The sequence below is a fragment of the Heptranchias perlo genome, chromosome 1, assembly GCF_035084215.1.
Source record: "Heptranchias perlo isolate sHepPer1 chromosome 1, sHepPer1.hap1, whole genome shotgun sequence".
NCBI lineage: Eukaryota > Metazoa > Chordata > Chondrichthyes > Hexanchiformes > Hexanchidae > Heptranchias > Heptranchias perlo.
Window position 1 is genome coordinate 160,597,373 of NC_090325.1, and position 20,841 is coordinate 160,618,213.

The following is a 20,841-nucleotide window of genomic DNA, read 5'->3' on the forward strand; positions in this document are numbered from 1 at the left end:
GATGAAACCCACTGCCCCCTCAGTCCAGCTGATGTCATTGCGGGGGAAGTTGATGTAGTCGACTGCCGTGGCAAAGAAGTCATCCATCACCACATTTATGTGCAAACGACTGAGACGCCCTGGAGATGTCAACGGTTCCGCCCTGGAAGGATCCGGAGGCAAAGAAATTGAGGGCGGTGGTGACTTTAACTGGGACGGGCCACTAGGTCCAGCCGGGAGCAGCTCTGCATGAAGGAGTGTGCAGATTTGTGTGACCACCTGGCAACTCAATCTGAGCATGCGTAGGCACTGCTCCTCAGAGGGGTCCAGGAAGCTCAGCCTCTGCCTGTAGACCCTCTCACATGGGTAGTGCCTCCTGTGACCTCCGCCCCTCCATTGGTCCCCTCTTTGCTCTTCTGCAGGTCCTTGAGGTGCACCTGCAACTCGCAGAACTGCATGCCGTGGTGTGCCTCCACCTCACATGTGCTGTGGAATAGATCCATTGTGACCCCACTCTGATGTTGTTAGTTTGAGGGGGTCCAAGATGTAGGTAAATTTGTCTGAACACAAGAATTCTCAGCGTGAACAAAGAATTCTCAGTCTAAACATAAAGCACTCCCAGCCAAAGGTTTGTCTGAGAGAACTGAGCGCCCTGCTGCAAAAGCTCACCTTTTAGTCATGTGTCAATCACTGATTTAAAAGGTCCAAATGAGGGTCGGCTGCAATGCACCTCCATTTCCATGGCATGTTTCAGAGACCATGGGAGACACATTCAGGGAAAGTTAAGATAGTTTGTCCGGCTCAATACACAAACATTTAATTGCCTTAAGTGGTTCAACAGCGTTAATTATATATTGGCCCGCCGATTTTAAGTGCCAGCGGGGCTTCCGGGTGTCAGTTGCGCACACGCATCCAAACGCATCTGGGTTAAAACCAGAAGTGGGCAGGGCCGGGATGCGGTCCCATTCCGAAATCTTGTAATTTTCACTGCCCACCCGCCTCCAACCCACCCATTTTTGGGGGTTAAAATTACCCCCCTTGTGTCTAGTGCACATACGGGTGTTACATCTAGTTGACTCAAATTACATATCTGTAAAACAGCAACAAACATCAAAAAATTAAAAGAATGTAAACTACTGATCACAAAAAAGTATCAAAAAATGGGCAGTAGCCAATAAGAAGAAGTTACTTTACATACTTTTTGAAAATCCTTTGGGCGGATATCTAGATTTCTCACTAAACTGCAAAACTTAGTGCTGGAAATAAGGTGTACAGCATAAGAGATACTTAAAAAATTTACAAGAAAATTAAACTTACCTATTTGGCAGTTTCAGTGTTCAAAATGGCTCTAACAATGTTTTATACCAAGGTCCTTTTGTCTCTGAGAAGCCTGGAGTTTCCCTGAGTTACGACTGAAGAGGTTCAAACAACTCCTAGAATGCACCAGTACTTAGCTCAAGAAATCTGTGCCTCCAAGTCCCAGAGTTTTATTTACTGATTGACAAAACTGGCAATTCAGAGCATGCCAAGACTTGCTGTTAAGAGCTACCCACTCCAGTAATGGAAAAAATAATGAGGACTGATTGCACTAATACCCTTTAGAAATGTAAGACGGAGGCAGACAGATAGAAAGATAGGGTGCACAGTTACATTGAAAATAGTCTACCACCTTCTTTACTTCATATAATTCAAACAATATTTGATCCTACTTAATTTAAATCTAACACATGCCACCATTTCACAACTAAATAATTTATTATTTCTAAATCCACTAAAAGGGAAAGGAATGTGTAAAGTTCGAAGTCCTACATCTTTGAAAAAGAAAATTACACTTTTACTAGTTATGTCTGATATTTACTTCCTTCCTAGGCTGGTCTGGAGCAACCCCACTGCAAGATAATTCCAGGAGTAAGTACCTCGAACCTGTTCACCATTCTGTGGATCGCCAGGGCCGATTTATACCTCAATTCCACTTATCCGCCTTTGATCCAAATTCCTGGATAGCCTTACCTAACAAACATCTGTCGACCTATGTCTTGAAGATTTCAATTGACCCAGAATCCACAGGCTTTTGGGGAAAGAGTTTCACATTTCCACTATCCTTTGTGTGAAAAGAATCCTGATTTCACTTTTAGATCATTTGCTCTAATTTTAAGATTGTGCCCTCAAGGGAATACAAACCAAGTTTATACAACCTAACCTCATAATTTAAGCCTTTAAACCTTGGTATCATTCTCATGTCCTCTTCCTCTACTGTGGTAACATATGCAAAGTATTCATTCAACAAGTCTGCCATTTTCTTATTATCCATGTTAAACCCCTGTTCAAAAAAGGGGAGGGATAAACAGGGCAATTACAGGCCAGTCAGCCTAACATCTATAGTGGGGAAACATTTAGAGACAATAATCTGGGACAAAATAAATTGGCACTTGGAAAAGTATGGGGTAGTAAATGAAAGCCAGCACGATTTCTTAAAGGAAAATTGTGTTTGACTAACCTGACTGAATTCTTTGATGAAGTAACGGAGAGGGTTGATGAGGGTAGTGCAGTTTATGTGTATATGGACTTTCAAAAGGCACGTGAAAAAGTACCTCAAAATAGACTTGTTAGCAAAATTAAACCCATGGGATTAAAGGGTCAGTGGTAGCGTGGATAAAAGATTGGCTAGGGGACAGAAAGCAGAGAGTAGTGGTGAAAGGTTGTTTTTCAGACTGGAGGGAAGTATACAGCTGTGTTCCCCAGAGGTCAGCATAAGGACTACTGCTCTTTTTGATATATATTAATGACCTGGACTTGGGTATAGAGGGTATAACTTCAAAGTTTGCAGATGACATGAAACTCGGAAATGTAGTAAACAATGTGGAAGATTCTAACAGACTGCAGGAGGACATAAACAGACTGGTGAAATGGGCAGATACATGGCAGATGAAATTTAATGCAGAGAAGTGTGAAGTGATGCTTTTAGTAGGAAGAATGAGGAAAGGCAATATAAACTAAACGGTACAATTTTAAAGGGGGGTGCAGGAACAGAGAGACCTGGGGGTGCACATACACAAATCTTTGAAGGTAGCAGGACAAGTTGAGATGGCTGTTAAAAAAATCATATGGGATCCTGGGCTTTATTAATAGAGGCATGGGCCCCAATATTAGAATGGAGGCGGGATGGCTGGGGGGGGTGGGGGGTGGAGGGGGAGGGTGAATGGGCATGTAACCCAACCAATAAAAAATGTCCGTTTTCCACACGATCGCAATTGAATTGGTGCCACTTTTTAACGTTGCTTCTGGGTTTGCCATCGGAAAGCTGTGCAGCGGGCGGACTGCACACCCGCATCACAGGCTGTCAGCTGGAGGAGCTCGATTTAAAGGGCCATTGCTCCAAAGGCTTTTACTGGAACAAAGACCCACAAACCACAACGGAGCAGCACAGGGGCCAGGCTGCTCCAAGGTTCAAAGATGCCTCACTCCAGCTGTTACTGGACTGGGTGAGGAGGAGGAGGGAGGTGTTTTACCCGGCGGACGGGAGGAAGTGCCGTGCCTCTGCCATCAAGAAGGCCTGGCTCGAAGTGGCAGAGGAGGTGACCAGCAGCAATATCTCCCGCACCTGGAACCAGTGCAGGAAACGTTTCAATGGCCTAACTAGGTCAGCAAAAGTGAGTACACTTACTGATTCTCCTACATTCCATGTTGCACTGCCAAGACTAATCCATCACATCACTCCTCACACCCACTTAAGGCTCATCCTCAACTTACCTGCACTTCCTCACCTCCCCATTAGTCACCCCACCACTACCACTCACCCCAATCCTCATCCAATGTGAAGGCTCTCTCTCATACTCACCCTCTGATGCACCTCTTTCACAGTCAGCCTCACCCAAAGCAATGCATTCATCAGTTAGCCACTTCACATCACTCACTCAGACTTCTGTTCTTTCTCCCTTTCTAGGAGAGAGCGCAAAATGCACGCGCGAGGACGGCAAGACTAGCACCCCACAAACGTCTGGTGACACAACTTTAACGTTCATCACACACAATATGAATTAATGTTAACAATGGTTGCATCTTCAACACCTCAGAATGCTCATCGCAATATGACACATCTGTGATGATGCTTGATATTACCTTCTGTTCTCTTACAGGGCCTTCAGCGACTGCAGTGGGCGATTCCTCAGAGGACCTGCCGGCCTCTGAGGGTGCACTGTCACATCTTAGTGAACCATTCACTAGCGCAGATACTCACTCCTCGGTGGGTCCTAGTACTCAGTTAGTTGGGTTGGCACAAGTGAGCACAAGCAAACAATGGTGGCAGGGGCAGCTGTGGAGAGTCCGCTTTGGTGGGACCACTCCTCTCCCGGCTCTGCTCAGCTGCTCGCAGATGCTGAACCCCGGGGGCCGTCCTTTAAAAGGAGAATGATCGATGGACAGCAGCACATTTGCGAGGTACTGGAACAGGTGCCACACGCACTCGCCACAATAGTGCAGAGGATAGAGGAGTCCAATTCCTGCATTAGTGGAATGGTGGCACAGGTACAGGAGGGAATCTCTGAGATACTGTTGCAAGGACGTGAGCAACTGTCTGAGATAGCGTCACAAGTAAGTGCAGGACTGTCTGCGATGGAGAGAAGGCTAGCCTCTGTTGAACTTCAAGCACGGCTCACAAGTGAGTCCATTCTGGCCCTGACAACGGCTGTTCGGACACAGGGTGAACAACATTCTGCCGCCTTAAACAGGCTGACAGATACCTTAGAGGTGGCCTTCCAACACATCACACATGTCCACCATACTGTTCTCCAGCAGGGTGGTGGGAGTGATGTGGGCCTGGCCCAGGGGATGGATGATGGCAAAAGGGCACATGGAAGTGGGGACGCCACTCAAAACGCTCCCACCTCTCAACTAGTACCCACAATGCCGCCTCCTCTCCAGGTGGCCGAGTCTGCCCCTGCACAGGTGCAGGTGGAGCAGTCTTTGGAGGGACCCTCACGGGCGCCAAAACCCAGAGGGCACAGGCCCAAACATCTAAGCAGTCAGAGCACGAACAAGAGCAACCTGCCACTACCTCTGCTGCGGCCACAGGGGATGCACCACGTAGAAGTAGTCATAAGAGAAAGGCAAAGGTTTTGTGAGCACAAAGGGTATGCACAAGGGTTTTTGACAGACTGTCATGTTTTTCATTTATGTTTGCTTTTTGTTATATTCACATTAAATGTTATGATTGTCACCACTACAGCCATGTCTTGGCCATTCTTGACTGGCTTTTGTGATAGGGCCCTTTCATGAGGTTCACCATGAATGGCAACACCTGATGCCACCCATTGAGTCACTTTACAGTGGGTGTATGGGGCCTCCTCTAGCGGCACCCCTCTCTGTTGTGCCGGGCACAACTACTATAATGCGTCCCACTCTGTCTGGTGCGTAATGAAGCGCTCCCCCAGAACAATTAAGGCACCTAAATTGCATCTTGAACGGCCCTATAGCATGCTCAATTGTAGACCTGGTGGCGACGTGGCTATTGTTATATTGACGTGATTGTTCGGTGATGGGGTTCCTCAGAGGTGTCATGAGCCATGTGTGCAGGGAGTATCCCTTGTCTCTGAGGAGCCAGCCCTTAAGGGTGTTCCGGTGCTTGGAAGAGAGGCAGGATGTTGGATTCCCTCAGGGAATCTGGCGCACATGTGAAGGAATCTTTTGCGGTGGTCACAAACAAGCTGAGTGCTGATGGAGTGATACCTCTTTCTGTTGATGAACAGTCCTGGCTTGTGTGCAGGTGCTCGTATTGCCAAATGGGTGCAATTGATTGGAGATGTCTGTGACTACCTGGCAACTCACTCTGAGCCTCCATATGCACTGCTCCTCAGAGAGGTCCAGGAAGCTGAGCCTTGGTCTGTAGACCCTGTGGCGGGGGTAGTGCATCCTGCGACGTCTCTCTCTCTGTTGTTGCACTCTGTGCTCTTGTGCAGGTGCCTGTGGCGCGGCAGTGTTGTGGAGGTGCAAGTGGTGGAAGTGCACACCATGCCTGGCGAGGCTGGGGATGTTGCTCGTCCTCGTAGGTACTGCACAGGAGGAGGCCATTCGGCCCATCATGCCTGTGCCGGCTCTTTGACAGAGCTATCCAATTCGTCCCAGTCCCCTGCTCGTTCCCCATAGCCCTGTAAATTTTTTCCCTTTAAGTATTTATCCAATTCCCTTTTGAAAATTACTATTGACTCTGCTTCCACCACTTGTTTTATTTCTTATGCTATACGCAGATTCGTGTACAGAATTCTTATTTGGGTAACTGACCTTACCCTGCCCATATGTCCTGATGGTGCATTTTTCACACTTTCGGATCCATCAAACTTTTATAAATCACAAGTCCATTCCAGAGATGTTCTCAGGTATTATACTTTTCAGCAAGGATATTTGTCTGATTATTTATTACTATTTATCTATATTTCTTATTTTTTTTTCTTACATCTTAAAGTCTATAAATTTGAAACATTACGTTGCAGTGCTCACCAACCACTTAATTATCAAGATTTTGTTTTTGTGAGTTTTTTTAAAAATTCTTCTGAGGCTCAGACTATCTGGATTCATTTTAAATTGGCTAAAATCAGTGCTCAGGGAATTCCAATGGGATCAGCAGAGGTGAGAGCATACTGTCTCTAGCACTCACAACTGAAGAAGCACTTTCACTTTTAACCCACTCGGTTGGGTCTCCAACAGGTCTGTCTGAAGACACAGGTGGATGTGTGGGCAGTGCTCTGACGTGGCAAATCACCAGATTAATCAGTTGCATAGCACCAGCCAATCTTGCCAGCAGGGCAACATTGCAGTCAACCCTGATCCTGCTGGTCTCTCATTTATCTGCCAAGATCCTCGTGGATAATTGAGAATTTGAATAACAAGAGTGCAGGTATTCAAGATTCCACTGTATTTTGTTTTTCTGAGGCTTTGAAATTTTCAGAAATCACTGCTAGGATGAAACAGTAATGGAGAAATCTCTAACTACTGACAAACTTCATTGGAAACTTCTTGAATAGCCTGTTTCAGCAAAAAGAATTTAGAAAAGCAACTCACCTTTAGATTCAATTACATTGTTATCTCCAATCTTCAGAGCTTCAAAATCTGATCATTACAGTTAAAGAAAACTAACCATTTCCCTGAATTTCCTCATCATTCCAATCTTTCTCTTGCGAAGGCAACTTGTCATTCTGAGGAAGAGTCCCCGGTACTTTACATAAGAACATAAGAAATAGGAGCAGGAGCAGGAATAGTTCATCAGGCCCCTCGAACCTGCTCTGCCATTCAATAAGATCATGGCTGATTTTCAACCTCAACTCCACTTTCCCGCCGATTCCCATATCTTTTGATTCCCCTAAGAGTCCAAAAATCTATCTATCTCAGCCTTGAATATACTCAACTAATGCAAGCATTCAAAAAACAAAATACTGCCGATGCGGGACTCAACATTGATTTCAATAACTTCAGATCATAACCACTGCTCGTTTTTTCAGATAGCAGGTGCTGGTAATGGTTCTGCTATTGCCATTTTTTTGTTTCTTTGCCTTGCAAAATTATCCCTTTTGTCATTTAATCTCTCCTACCCTCCACCCCATCCCTTTTGTTCTTTCCTCCAATCTCCTTTACCTGGCTCTGTACTTGCTTAAAAACTGTTAAAGTTTTAATTCTTCCCGGTTCTGACGAAAGGTCATCGACCTGAAACATTAACTCTGTTTCTCTCTCCACAGATGCTGCCTGACCTGCTGAGTATTTCCAGCATTTTCTGTTTTTATTTCTTACAAATATTGTTCACAACTCTCCTCCCCCACCCACCCCCACCTCTGAGACATCGATGCCAATACTAGCACCCGAATGCTGCCCTGTCTGAGATGCACTAACTTAGTACAAACCAGCTATCAAATCTGGGACCCTCATGATCTGTAGTTATGTCAGTGAGCATTTGGGGAAGTCCACAAATGCAAAATATCTGAAGCAAAATTGTAATTAAATACTAACATCACAGCAATTTATCTCCGTACAGTAATTACTCAACAGTAGTACTTCAGACTGATATTTTAAACAAAGACTAATAAACGCTGTCTCCAATATACAAAAATATCACTGGTTAATGCAGGAACCAATGAAAGTTCGAAGGATTCCAAATTTTGTATTTTTTGTATTGGAATAACTGTTGCAGTCAGAATTCCAAGAGGCCTACAGAATATTTGGGTAAGAGAAACAAAAAATCAATTTATGGATGAAACAACTCTCAGAATAACATTTTTGCATTGAAAGTGACATCCTGATGCTGATTGTGCTGGTGCATAATTCCTAGCATTTGCTGATTTTCTTTTTTCAGCCTCGCTCTTAAAATTACAGCTTTAAAACAATACAGCCCATCTCTACTCTTGTGTAGAAGAGGAATTTTCTTCTTGCAAATACTGGATCAATTAGCATTGAGGGCCACAATAAAGGAGGAAGTGTAGAAATTGCAGGTGACAAACAAGGGAAAACAGCTTAATACAGAAGTCAGTACTAATCTGTGTAATATGAATTTACTCTGAGATACAGGCTAACACTGTTTAGATTAGGCCTTTAGGGTTCTGTGAGCTAAGCAAAATAGGATGTGTTTTCAAGTTTAGGGTAATTTAAGAAGGAAAGGAAGTTTCATCAAAGGATCTGTGTAAAGAATTATGGCTTAGTTTGGAGACAGTATGTGTGAACTAGATTATTGATATCTTGAGAAGAGTGAATGGTAACAGCCATGCAAAGTTCTACTTCTGCTGATAAGAGATGGAGCCACCTACATTCCAGAGAGAATAAAGTATATATGGTGCAACATCGCCACCTACTGGAGCAGTGGCACGGCAGTCCTCTTAAGAGTGAATAGGTGTCAGAATAAAATAATTACCCAGTTAAAATCTGAGGGGTAATCTTCTGTTTAGATTGTGAATGGCAGTTTCAGGTCACCCTTGCAGCCTGAAGTAGCAGATACCTTCATAGTATTTCTTTGAATCCAAGATATAAAGATGCCAGGAATGCACTTCTGAATTCAGATTAATCGTGAGTTCCTCCTCCAACCACCTCCCTAAGTGATTTGTTATTAAATGGAGGTGACAGCAGTAAACAGGGTGTAAAATACAAGCAATGCTGTCGGAAACGGACAGGGGAAGATAGCCACACTGCACTGATGCACCCGTTTTCAAACTAGGGTCGCCAAGGTAATCAGGTTTCTGTATTGTCTTTTCATTTGTTGTCTGACTAGCACATTACTTCTTTTGCTACATACTAATGAAATTAGAACACTGTTTTCCTTTGGGTGGCCAACAGTATCTTTCTGAAGTTAGGACAGAGTGTCCCTAGGAGTGTGTCCATTTTTGTATACAATATCACAGCGGTTTCTACCCGAAATAAACGGAGCACTTAAGATGCTACAACCGGTAACTTTGAAATTGATGTTAATGGCAATGGATAATGGTTATCGCTTTATGGCAGATACCAGCGACTGCCTGTCTTAAATGTCGACGTTTTAAGTGGTGGGGACTGTAACATCGTTAGGTGCTTCGCATAAGAACAAAAGAAATAGGAGCAGGAGTAGGCCATACAACTCCTCGAGCCAGCTCCTCCATTCAATAAGATCACGGCTGATCTTCTACCTCAACTCCACTTTCCCACCATATTCCCATATCCCTTGATTCCCTTAGTGTACAAATATCGGTATCGATATTTGTACACTAAGGGAATCAAGGGATATGGGAATATGGTGGGAAAGTGGAGTTGAATATACTCAACGACTGATCATCCACCACTCTCTGGGGTACAGAATTCCAAAGATTCAGAACCCCAAGTGAAGAAATTTTTCCTCATCTCGGTCCTAAACGGTCGACCCCTTATCTTGAGACTATGACCCCTAGTTCTAGACTTTCCAGCCAGGGGAAACAACCTCTCAGCATCTACCCTTTAAGAATTTTATACGTTTCAATGAGATCACCTCTCATTCTTCTGAATGCCAGAGAATATAGGCCCATTCTACTCAACCTCTCCTCATAGGACAACACTTTCATCCCAGAAATCAATCTAGTGAATCTTCATTGCACCCCCTCTAAGGCAAGTATATCCTTCTTAGGCAAGGAGACCAAACTGTACACAGTACCCCAGCTGTGGTCTCCCCAGAGCCCTATATAATTGCAGCATGACCTCCTTGCTCTTATACTCCAAATGTAAACAATTTTACAACACCAAGTTATAGTCCAGCAATTTTATTTTAAATTCACAAGCTTTCGGAGGCTTCCTCCTTCCTCAGGTAAATGTTTCATCTTATACTCCAAACCCCTTGCAATAAAAGCTAACATATCATTTGCCTTCTTAAATGCTTGCTGTGCCTGCATGTTAACTTTCTGTGATGTGCGTACAAGGACGCCCAAATCTCTCTGAATAACAACATTTCATAGTCTCTAACCTTTTAAAAAATATTCTGCTTTTCTATTCTTCGTACCAAAGTGGATAATTTCACATTTCTGACCTGCCATCTTCTCACCCACTCATTTAACCTGTCTATATCCCTTTGCAGCCTCTTTCTGTCCTCCTCACAGCTTTGTATCATCAGCAAACTTGGATACATTACACTCGGTCCCCTCATCCAAGTCACTGTAAACAGCCGAGGCCCAAATTATGTTTGGGCCTTGCGGCACCCCACTAGTTACAACCTGACAACCCCAAAATGACCCATTTATTCCTACTCTCTGTTTTCTGTCCACCAACCTCAATCCATGCTATTACCCCCAATCACGAGCCCAAATCTTGTGTAACAACCTCTTATGTGGCACCTTATCAAATGTCTTTTGAAAATCCAAATATACTACATCCACTGGTTCCCTGTTATCTACCCTGCTAGTTACACCCTCAAAAAACTCTAATAGATTTGTCAAGCACAATTTCCCTTACATAAAACTGTGTTGACTCTGTCTAATCATATCTGTAGTATCATAATAGGCACAGCACAGGAGGAGGCCATTCGGCCCATTGTGCCTGTGCTGGCTCTTTGAAAGAGCTATCCAATTAGTCCCATTCCCCTCCTCTTTCCCCATATCCCTGTAAATATTTTCCCTTCAAGTATTATCCAATTCCCTTTTGAAAGTTACAATTGAATCTGCTTCCACCACCCTTTCAGGCAGTGCATTCCAGACCATTACAACTCACTGCATTAAAAAAAAAGGTTTCCTCATGTCACCTCCGGCTCTTTGGCCGATCACCTTAAATCTGTCACATCTGGTTACCGACCCATCTGCCACTGGAAACAGTTTCTCCATATTCACTCTACCAAAACCGTTCATGATTTTGAACACCTCGAAATCTCTCCTTAACCTTCTCTGTTCTAAGAAGAACAACCCCAGCTTCTCCAGTGTCTCCATATAACTCAAGTCCTTCATCTCTGGCACCATTCTAGTAAATCTCCTCTGCACCTTCTCTAAGGCATTGACATTCTTCCTAAAGTGTGGTGCCCAGAATTGAACAGAATAGTCCAGCTGAGGCCCAGTGTTTTATAAAGGTTTAGCATAACTTCCTTGGTTTTGTACTCTATGCCTCCACTAATAAAGCCCAGGATCCCATATGCTTTTTAACAGCCTTCTCAACTTGCCATCTTCAAAGATTTGTGTCTTCTGTAGTGCAATCACATTTTTCCTGTAATCTGGTGACCAGAACTGTACTCATTACTCTGTACAGCTTAACTGGTGTTTTATACAGTTCTAGCATAACCTCTCTACGGCTCGGCTAATAAAGGAAAGAATCCCGTATACCTTCTTAACCACTTTTCCTGCTACCTTCAGGGATCTATGGACATGCACTCCAAGGTCCCTCTGTTCCTCTACACTTCTCAGCATCCTACCATTTATTGTGTATTCCCTTGCCTTGTTTGCCCTCCCCAAATGCATTACCTCACACTTCACTGGATTGAATTCCATTTCCAACTTTTCTGCCCACCTGACCAATCCATTGTCATCTTCCTTCCTCACAATCAGCCAAATGGCCAATTTTTGTATCATCCGCAAACTTTTTAATCATGCCCCCTACATTTAAGTTTAAATCAATGATATTTACCACAAAAAGCAAGCGACCTAGTACTGAGCCCTGCGAAACCCCACTGGAAACAGCCTTCCGGTCATAAAAACACCCCTCGACCATTACCTTTTGTTTCTTGCCACTGAGCCAATGTACAATCCAACTTGCCACTTTCCCTTTGATACCTTGTGACACCTCATGTCACCCAGCACTCTTGAAAGAAGCCACAACCTGCCCTACACATTGCTAGCAAAATCTAGCGGGTTCCTGATGGTTTGAGTTAATTAGTACGTTTACAGTAGGTACATAGTATCATAGTAGGTATAGCTCAGGAGGAGGCCATTCGGCACATCGTACCTGTGCTGGCTCTTTGAAAGAGCTATCCAATTATTCCCATTCCTCTGCTCTTTCCACATAGTCCTGTGATATTGTTTCCTTCAATTATTTGTCCAATTCGCTTTTGAAAGTTACTACTGAATATGCTTCCACCACCCTTTCAGGCAGTGCATTCCAGATCATTACAACTTGCTGCGTAAAAAGAAAGATGTTTCCTCATATCGCCTCTGCCTCTTTTGCCGATCGCCTTAAGTCTGTGTCCTCTGGTTACCGACCCATCTGCCACTGGAAATAGTTCTCCCTTTTTTCTCCGTCAAAACCGTTCATGATTTTGAACACCTCTATCATATATCCCCTTAACCTTCCCTGTTCTAAGAACAACTACTGCTTCTTGCCACATAACTAAAGTCCCTCATCCCAGGCACCATTCTTGTAAATCTCCTCTCCCTAAGACTTTGACATCCTTGCTAAAATGTGGTGCTCAGAATTGAACAGTGGCCTAAACAGGTTTATAAAGATTTAGCATAACTTCCTTGCCTCTATTCCTGTACTCGATGCCTCTATTAATAAAGCCCAAGATCCCATATTATTATTTTTTTTTTATAACAGCCTTCTCAACTTGTCCTGCCACTTTGAAAGATTTGTGTCTGAGCACCTCCAGGTGTCTCTGTTCCTGCATCTCCTTTAAAATTGTACCATTTAGTTTGTATTGCTTTTCCTCATTCTTCTTACCAAAATGCATCACTTTACACTTCTGTGTGTTAAATTTCATCTGCCATGTGTCTACCCATTTCACCAGTCTGTTTATGTCCTGTTACTATCCTCCACATTGTTTACTACATTTCCAAGTTTCATGTCATCTGCAAACTTGAAATTATACCTTCTATACCCAAGTCCAGCTCATTAAAAGAGCAGTGGTCCTAATACTGACCCCTAAGGAACACCACTGAATACTTCCTCCAGTCTGAGAAACAACCGTTCACCACTACTCTCTACTGGCCTTTAGCCAATTTTGTATCCATGCTGCCACTGTCCCTTTAATCTCATGGGATTTAATTTTCCGAACATGTCTATTACGTGGTACTTTATCAAATGCCCTTTGAAAGTCCATATACACATCAACCGCACTACCCCCATCAACTCTCTGAGTTCTTTGAAGAAGTAACGGAATCAAGTTAGTCAAACACAAATCCGCGCTGACTTTCATTTACTAGCCCATAGTTTTTCAAGTGCCAATTTATTATGTCCCGGATTATTGTCTCTGTTATTGCCGGGTTTATCCCTCTCCCCTTTTTTGAATAGGGGTCTGCAATCCTCCAGTCCTCCGGCACCATCCCCTTATCGATAGAGGATTGAAAGATTATGACCAGTACCTCCGCAATTTCCACCCTTACTTCCCTCAGCAACCTAGGATGCATCCCATACTTATCTATTTTAAGTACAGCTAGCCTTTCAAGTACCTCTTTTGTCAATTTTTAGCCCATCCAGTATTTCAACTATATCTTCCTTTACTGAGACTCTCGCAGCATCTTCTTCCTCGGTAAAGACAGATGCAAAGTACTCATTTAGTACCTCGGCCTTCCACTCTGCCTCCATGAGTAGATCTCCTTTATTATGGTCCCTAACCGGCCCCACCTGTCCTCTTACTACCCGTTTTCATGCCTGTCGAAGACTTTTGGATTCCCTTTTATGTTGATCGCCAGTCTATTCTCATACTCTCTCTTTGCCTCTGAATCTTCTGAAAGGTGACATGAGGAAAAGCTTTTTTCCACAGCAAGTGGTTAGGATCTGGAATGCACTGCCAGAGAGGGTGGTGGAAGCAGATTCAATCACAGCCTTCAAAAGGGAACTGGATAAGTACTTGAAAGGAAAAAAATCTGCAGGGCTAGGGGATGGAGCGGGGGAGTGGGACTTGCTGGACTGCTCTCGCATAGAGCCGGCATGGACTCAATGGGTCGAATGATCTCCTTCCATGCTGTAACCTGTGATTCTAACGTTCTAAAGTTCATCCAGGAACCAAGAGTTCCCGGTGCCTAAGGGGTACGGGTTAACAAATTCAGTAAGTCACCAAGCAGAGAAAAAAATCAGCTGTCAGAAACTAGTAATTTTTTTTTTAAAAAGAACTCAAAATAGCCACACTATGATTTTTATTTTACTGTGTATTTGTTGAGCAGCAACTCACATTAACTTGATAAAGTTTTACTAATTCTAATTAAAAGGATACCACTTGGCATTTAACTAGTAAAAAATCAACATTGTGATAGCCTAGCTGAAAACAAAAATAGAGCTGCTGGAGATAACATTGATCTTACGAAAGAGCTGGGTTATCTTTGATTAGATTACAGTAATCAAATATCTTTAAACTAATACAACCACAGTGCATATGGAAACAGATACCACACCAAAAACAATTCCTGATTTTGCTTAAGTTTCATAACAAACTTATTGGCATTGAAGATAAAATCTTCTGGAGAAATTGAATTCTTAAAACTAACCTAAAAGTTAGTAATCTCAACACTCTGGTCACCCAATACTCTGGTCACCCAATACTCTGGTCACCCAATACTCTGGTCACCCAATACTCTGGTCACCCAATACTCTGGTCACCCAATACTCTGGTAGCAAATCCCACTGATAATTATTTACAAGAAAGGATACGACACCCAACTTCAAATACATTGTTTGTTCCAATAGTCATTAGTTTGAGTTCAATATCTCCCTTCTGAGGCCTGCGATTTTCTGGATAGCTGGAAGAAACAACAATTAGTAATTTTTATTAAAACTAGAAAGCAAGGACTCATTTATTGCTCAAAAGATGACAGCAACTTTCATTTTAAGTTGCACCTTTAACACAGAAACTGTCCTAAGGTGCTTTATGGGGGTGAGGCGGGGTGGAGGTGAAGAGGAAAAACTAAATTAAAAGGAAGGGTGTTTGAAAGTGTGGTTTAAAAGTTAGGTTTTGAGAAAGTTTTCAAAAGCTGGAGAGAGAAGTGGAGAAGTTAGTGCTGAGGCAGCTAAAGGCAGTGCAAGCACAAAGGGTCAGAGTCGGGGGACTGAAGGATGCAAGAGGGGATTTAAGGATGAAGGAAGTTACAAAGATACTGCTGCTGCAAAGCTATGGAAAGATTTGACAACACGGAATAGGATTTTAAATTTAATGTGCTGAGGGACTGAAGCCAGTGTAGGTCAACAAAGACGGAGGTGATGGGTGAGTTGGGCAGTGCATCATCACGACATGGGTGTCACGATAGATAATCTATGTATTACATAACATCTATAATCTATTAAAAGTATAGCACACAATTCCTATAACGTCATATTTACTTCTTGTCACACTTTGTTGGTAACATTCTACTGAGCAACAAAGTGAATAACATACGCACTTATTATAAAGCCTGATGCACGGCTAACTGGATTGCAGGTAGAAAAGGTCATAAAAAGGCAAATGGGATTCTAGAACTTATACATAGGGGCACTGAATTTAAAAGCAAGGAAGTGATGTTAAATTTGTGCAACACACTGGTTAGGCCACAATAGAAGTGTTGTGTGAAATTCTACGCACCCCACCATAGAAAGGATATTACAGCCACAATTCAGCAGAACAACGCCAGGAATATGAGAGGTTATAAAATTTTGTTTGGTATTCCCACTTCACAAAATGTAAAGTGACTGCTGCCAATTTCTAAAGTTCATCCAAGAACCAAAATGTTTAGCTGCTTGGAGGTGTACAATCAGCTAGCCACTGAGATGAGAAAAAACCCCAATAGGAAGCCCCATCCTTTGTTCAATGGTTTTGTTGACTATATTTACAGCCATCCCACAAGCACTATTCTTGCTTGCCAAATAACCCCTTTTCATCAAAGGGCACCTGTAGCAACTGTAGCTGTAGTTCTTAAGAAAATCCTAACAAACCTAGCCAAGCAAGATCCCCTGGGCAATGGACCATGCACCAATATTAAAGGCATCCTTTCAAGGTGTGAGTCCCACTGCTTGCAGTCTTTGTAACAAATGTAGTTAGGCCGTTTGCTGGTAAGAAAACCTCAATAGACCTAATTACAGATAATGCACACATCCCTTGAACTCTAAAAGGCTGAATAGATAGGCCTCCTACGGAATGGCCTACGTGCATTGGTGTCAACATCTGAAAATGATGTTAATGACTGATGTGGAGATATGCAGGAGGTCAATGGAGGCTTGATAAACCCAGTAAGTTCTATCCGAGACAATTTTCTAGAACAACATGTCAAGGATTTAGTATTGTGTAATGAGACAGGATTAATTAGTAACCTTATAATAAAGGATCCCCTGGGGAAGAGTGATCATAATATGGTAGAATTTCACAGTGAGTTTTAGCCCAAACCAAGGTCTTAAATTTAAACAAGGCCAATTATGTAGGTATGAGGGGTGACTTGGCTAAGGTAGATTGGGAAATTAGATTAAAGGATGTGACAGTAGATAAGCAACGGCAAACATTCCCAGCGAATATACATACCCTTGAGGAATAAAAACTCTACAAGAAAAGTGATCCAACCATGGCTAACTAGAGAAGTTAGTATTAGATTAAAAGGGGCTTACAATGCTGCCAAAAAGAGTGGTAAGCTTGAGGATTGGGAAGGTTTTAGAAATCAGCAAAGGATAATCAAGAAATTGATAGAGAGAGAAAATTGAATGAGAGCAAACTAGCAAGAAATATAAAAAGATTTTAAGAGCTTCCACAAGTATATAAAAAGGAAGAGATTAGTGAAAGTAAGCATGGGTCCCTTAGAGGCAGAGACAGGAGAAATTATAATGGGGAATAAGGAAATGGCAGAGAAGTTAAACAAATATTTTATATCTGTCTTCACAGTAGAAGACACAACAAATATACCTGAAATAGTGTGGAACCAAGGGTTTAATGAGAGGGAGGAACTTAAAAGTAATTAAGATTAGTAAAGAAAAAAAGTTTTAGAAAAATTAATGGGACTAAAAGCTGACAAATCCCCTGGACCTGATGGCCTACATCCTAGGGTTTTAAAAAGAGGTGGCTGCAGAAATAGTAGAGGCATTGTACTTGGTTTTGATCTTCCAGAATTCCCTAGATTCTAGAACGATCCCCATGGATTGGAAGGTAAATGTAACCCCACAAAAAAGGGAGAGAGAAAACAGTTAGCCTGACAACCGTAGTAGGGAAAATGTTAGAATCTATTATTAAGGACTTAGTAACAGGGCACTTAGAAAATCATAATATGATTAGGCAGAGTCAACATGGCTTTATGAAAGGGAAGTTGTGTTTGACAAATCTATTAGCGATTTTTGAGGGTGTAACTAGCAGGTTGGATAAGGGGGAGCCAGTGGATGTAATATGTTTGGATTTTCAAAAGGTATTCGATAAGGTGCCACATAAGAGGTTGTTACACAAGATTAGGTCTCATGGGATTGTGGGTAACATATTAGTATGGATTGAGGATTGGTTAATGGACAGAAAACAGAGAGCTGGAATAAACGGGTCATTTTCGGGTTGACAGGGTGCCGCAGGGATCGGTGCTTGGGCCTCAGCTATTTACAATCTATATCAATGACTTAGATGAAGGGACTGAGTGTAATGTTTGCTGATGATACAAAGCTAGGTGGGAAAGTAAGCTGTGAAGAGGACGCAAATGATAGAGACAGGTTAAGTAAGTAGGCAAAAGGAGTATAATGTGGGGAAATGAGGTTATTCACTTTGGCAGGAAAAATAAAAAAACTGAATATTTTTTAAATGGTGAGAAACTATTCAATGGTGTTCAGAGGGATTCGGGTGTCCTTGTACTTGAAATGAAGTTAAAATGCTGGTATAACAAGCAATTAGGAAGGCAAATAGTATGTTGGCCTTTACTGCAAGAGGATTGGAGTACAAGGGTAAGGAAGTCTTGCTGTAATTGTATAGGGCTTTGGCGAGACCACACGTGGAGTACTGTGTGCAGTTTTGGTCTCTTTACCTAAGGAGGAATATACTTGCCTTGGAGATGGTGCACTAGATTGATTCCTGGGATGAGAGGGTTGTCCTGTGAGGAAAGATCGAGCAGAATAGGCCTGTACTCTCTGGAGTTTAGAAAAACGAGAGGTGATCTCAGTGAAGCATATAAGATTCTAAGAGGGCTTAACAGGGTAGATGCTGAGGGGACATTTCGGAAGATCTGATGCGGAAAGTAGTATCGTCAGAGCAATTGCGACAACAGTAGAGAACCTGGGAGAAAGCAGTGGGATGGGAAGAAGCATAATCTCTGTAGTTGTGGAAAATGCTGGGTTTGTAATGAATGTCACAATTTTTATTCTTTTTGGCTCATCAGAACTGGAAGGTATTACAATTGAACAGCATTTAAAAAGGAAGACAACAAAGGGAAGGGGGATAAAACCACAAACACAAATACACAGAAATAGAACAACCTTTAAAGTGGTTAAGTTCAAAACACGAGACAGTTTGCATTGGCTCAACTCATATCTTGCATTGCAGCAGACAGCAGACAGTTATTTTGCGAAAGCATACTCTTAATGGACTACCTATACTGTAATAGGGCATTGCAATGGAGCTCCTGACCAGCAATACCACATTCCCTTCCCTTGAGCATAGAACCATGATATGGCCTAGTGCAATACTGGTGCAAGCCAAAATTATGCCAAAGAATAATACAAGTAGAACAACATCAGTGGATGAAGAATTTCAGCAAATACCTCAAGCAGTATATTCCTGAAAGAACTGCAAGAAACCACTGCTCACCGATCTGGGGAAATAAAATCTCTTCCCTCCCCCCACCCCGTAAAACAAGGACTTTTGTTCTTGTAGATGGTCATCAAATCACCCTCTCCTTCCCCGCGTTCCCCCCCACAAACAACTTAGCATCAACACAAAATAATTGCACTCACGCCTGTCTACCAGAATGGCCTCTCTGCCCGTCACCCCCCACCATTAAGACACAAAACACGTCCTCTAACCACTTCTACCTTTCCCTAACTATGCAGCAGAATTGCCCCTTCCTCACTAAGCATTAAAATCTGCCAAACTTCCCCACCGACCGGAAACATGGACTCTTTGCCCCCACCCTCTCCCCTACCACAAGACGGTTTCTCAGCCTTTTCTCTCCCCCATCCCCATTCCATCTGCCTTATCCACTCCCTTGCCTGTGTCCAATTATTCCCCCACCTTCGAACATCGCTTGACTCAAATTCTGTACTTGGTCTTGGCTCTCTGTATGGCAGACTATAAGAAAATACGCAGTTTGAGCTGATCATGGATTTGTCTAAAATTTTCAAAGCTGTAATGAGACATATTGCACTTTTGGCTTCTTCATCATTAGTTGTATATAAGTTTTGTTTCAGCTTTCAAATGGAAGTGTGTAAATGAAAAATGAAAGTGAGGTGTCATTACACTAGTTGTTTTAAATGTATACACACTAAAAGAACAAAATTATTAAAATAATTTTCTGTTACATCTCAAATGCTTTTCTTTGGGAATACCCATTTAACATTTGGTCTCATACTCACCTGTTAATAATAAGTGCTTGTTCTTCAATCAAGTTCCCTTCACCAATGATGATTGGACCTGCTTCAGCAATAATGCGAGCCTTAGGGTGTACTACTGTCCTAGGTCCTTAAAAAAAGAGACTCCATTAATACTGCCTTCACCCTCACCCAACAACTTATGGACAGAGCAACAGGGTACAGAAGTATGTACATTTGTCAGAATAATGCAGTGTATGAGAACCAGAACTATTAAAAATACAACAAAAAATTATTTTGCACTAATTGTTGCAATTAAAGAAATTAAAAATGCCCTTCCAAGTAAAATTAAAACCATTAGGTTTATCCCCAGAGGTTAAAAGTGAAGACGCACTTAAGAATAGAACTGTAGCAAGATTTGAATTGCTGGTTTAATTTACTTAAATGGTGTAAGTTATTTGTTGGAAAAATTCAGGACAGGCAGTGTCTGTGGAAAGAACAGAAGAGTTAATGTTTGGATGCTGCCTGACATGCTGAGTGTTTCCAGCATTTTCTGTTTTTGTTTCAGATTTCCAGCACCTGCAGTTTTTTGCTTTTTGTTTAAGTTGTGTTTTTCCCTGAATGCCCCCGTTTGTTCCTTTGATCTGAAAGATCTATTTTGTTCTACATCCATATTGCTCCGGGATATACCCCACAATGTTATATTCCACAAGGGGAGTCAAGGCCAAGTGCAATACTCAGATCATAGGGTTAGAGGGTGGGGTCAATTTGAACAGGGCCAAGGAAGGACCGGAATGATGGAGGCCAGAAGTGATCAAAGGGGCAAGGTAGAATATGGTTGGGTGATGAGGAGGAGTATGAATTAGGTTAGAGGCTATGGGGAAAGGTGAAGGAGGATTATGGGGGGAGGGGCATTAGGGAAGACAGAAAATGGTTAAACTCAAGGGGAAGGCAGAGGTTAGGGGCAAGGTAGTTTCAGTAGCAGAGGGGCTGAGGCAAAGGCAGAGACGGGCGATATTACAGAGGTGGAAGTAG

The 20,841-nt window shown here is 42.5% G+C and overlaps 1 protein-coding gene across 3 annotated transcripts in view; it reads right to left on the reverse strand.

The window, feature by feature from the left end:
- Positions 1-20,841, reverse strand: part of dctn6 (dynactin subunit 6) — an 85,904-nt gene that overhangs the window by 17,319 nt on the left and 47,744 nt on the right. For 2 of the 3 annotated variants that reach the window (XM_067992935.1, XM_067992943.1), the window contains exons 2-4: positions 19,852-19,950; positions 15,010-15,098; positions 7,033-7,080 (exon numbers count right to left, since the gene is read on the reverse strand). In XM_067992935.1, coding sequence (XP_067849036.1) covers positions 7,033-7,080; positions 15,010-15,098; positions 19,852-19,950 — 236 coding nt within the window. Of the gene's footprint in view, positions 1-7,032; positions 7,081-15,009; positions 15,099-19,851; positions 19,958-20,841 lie in introns of all 3 variants that reach the window. The other variant, XM_067992926.1, reaches the window with a different exon arrangement.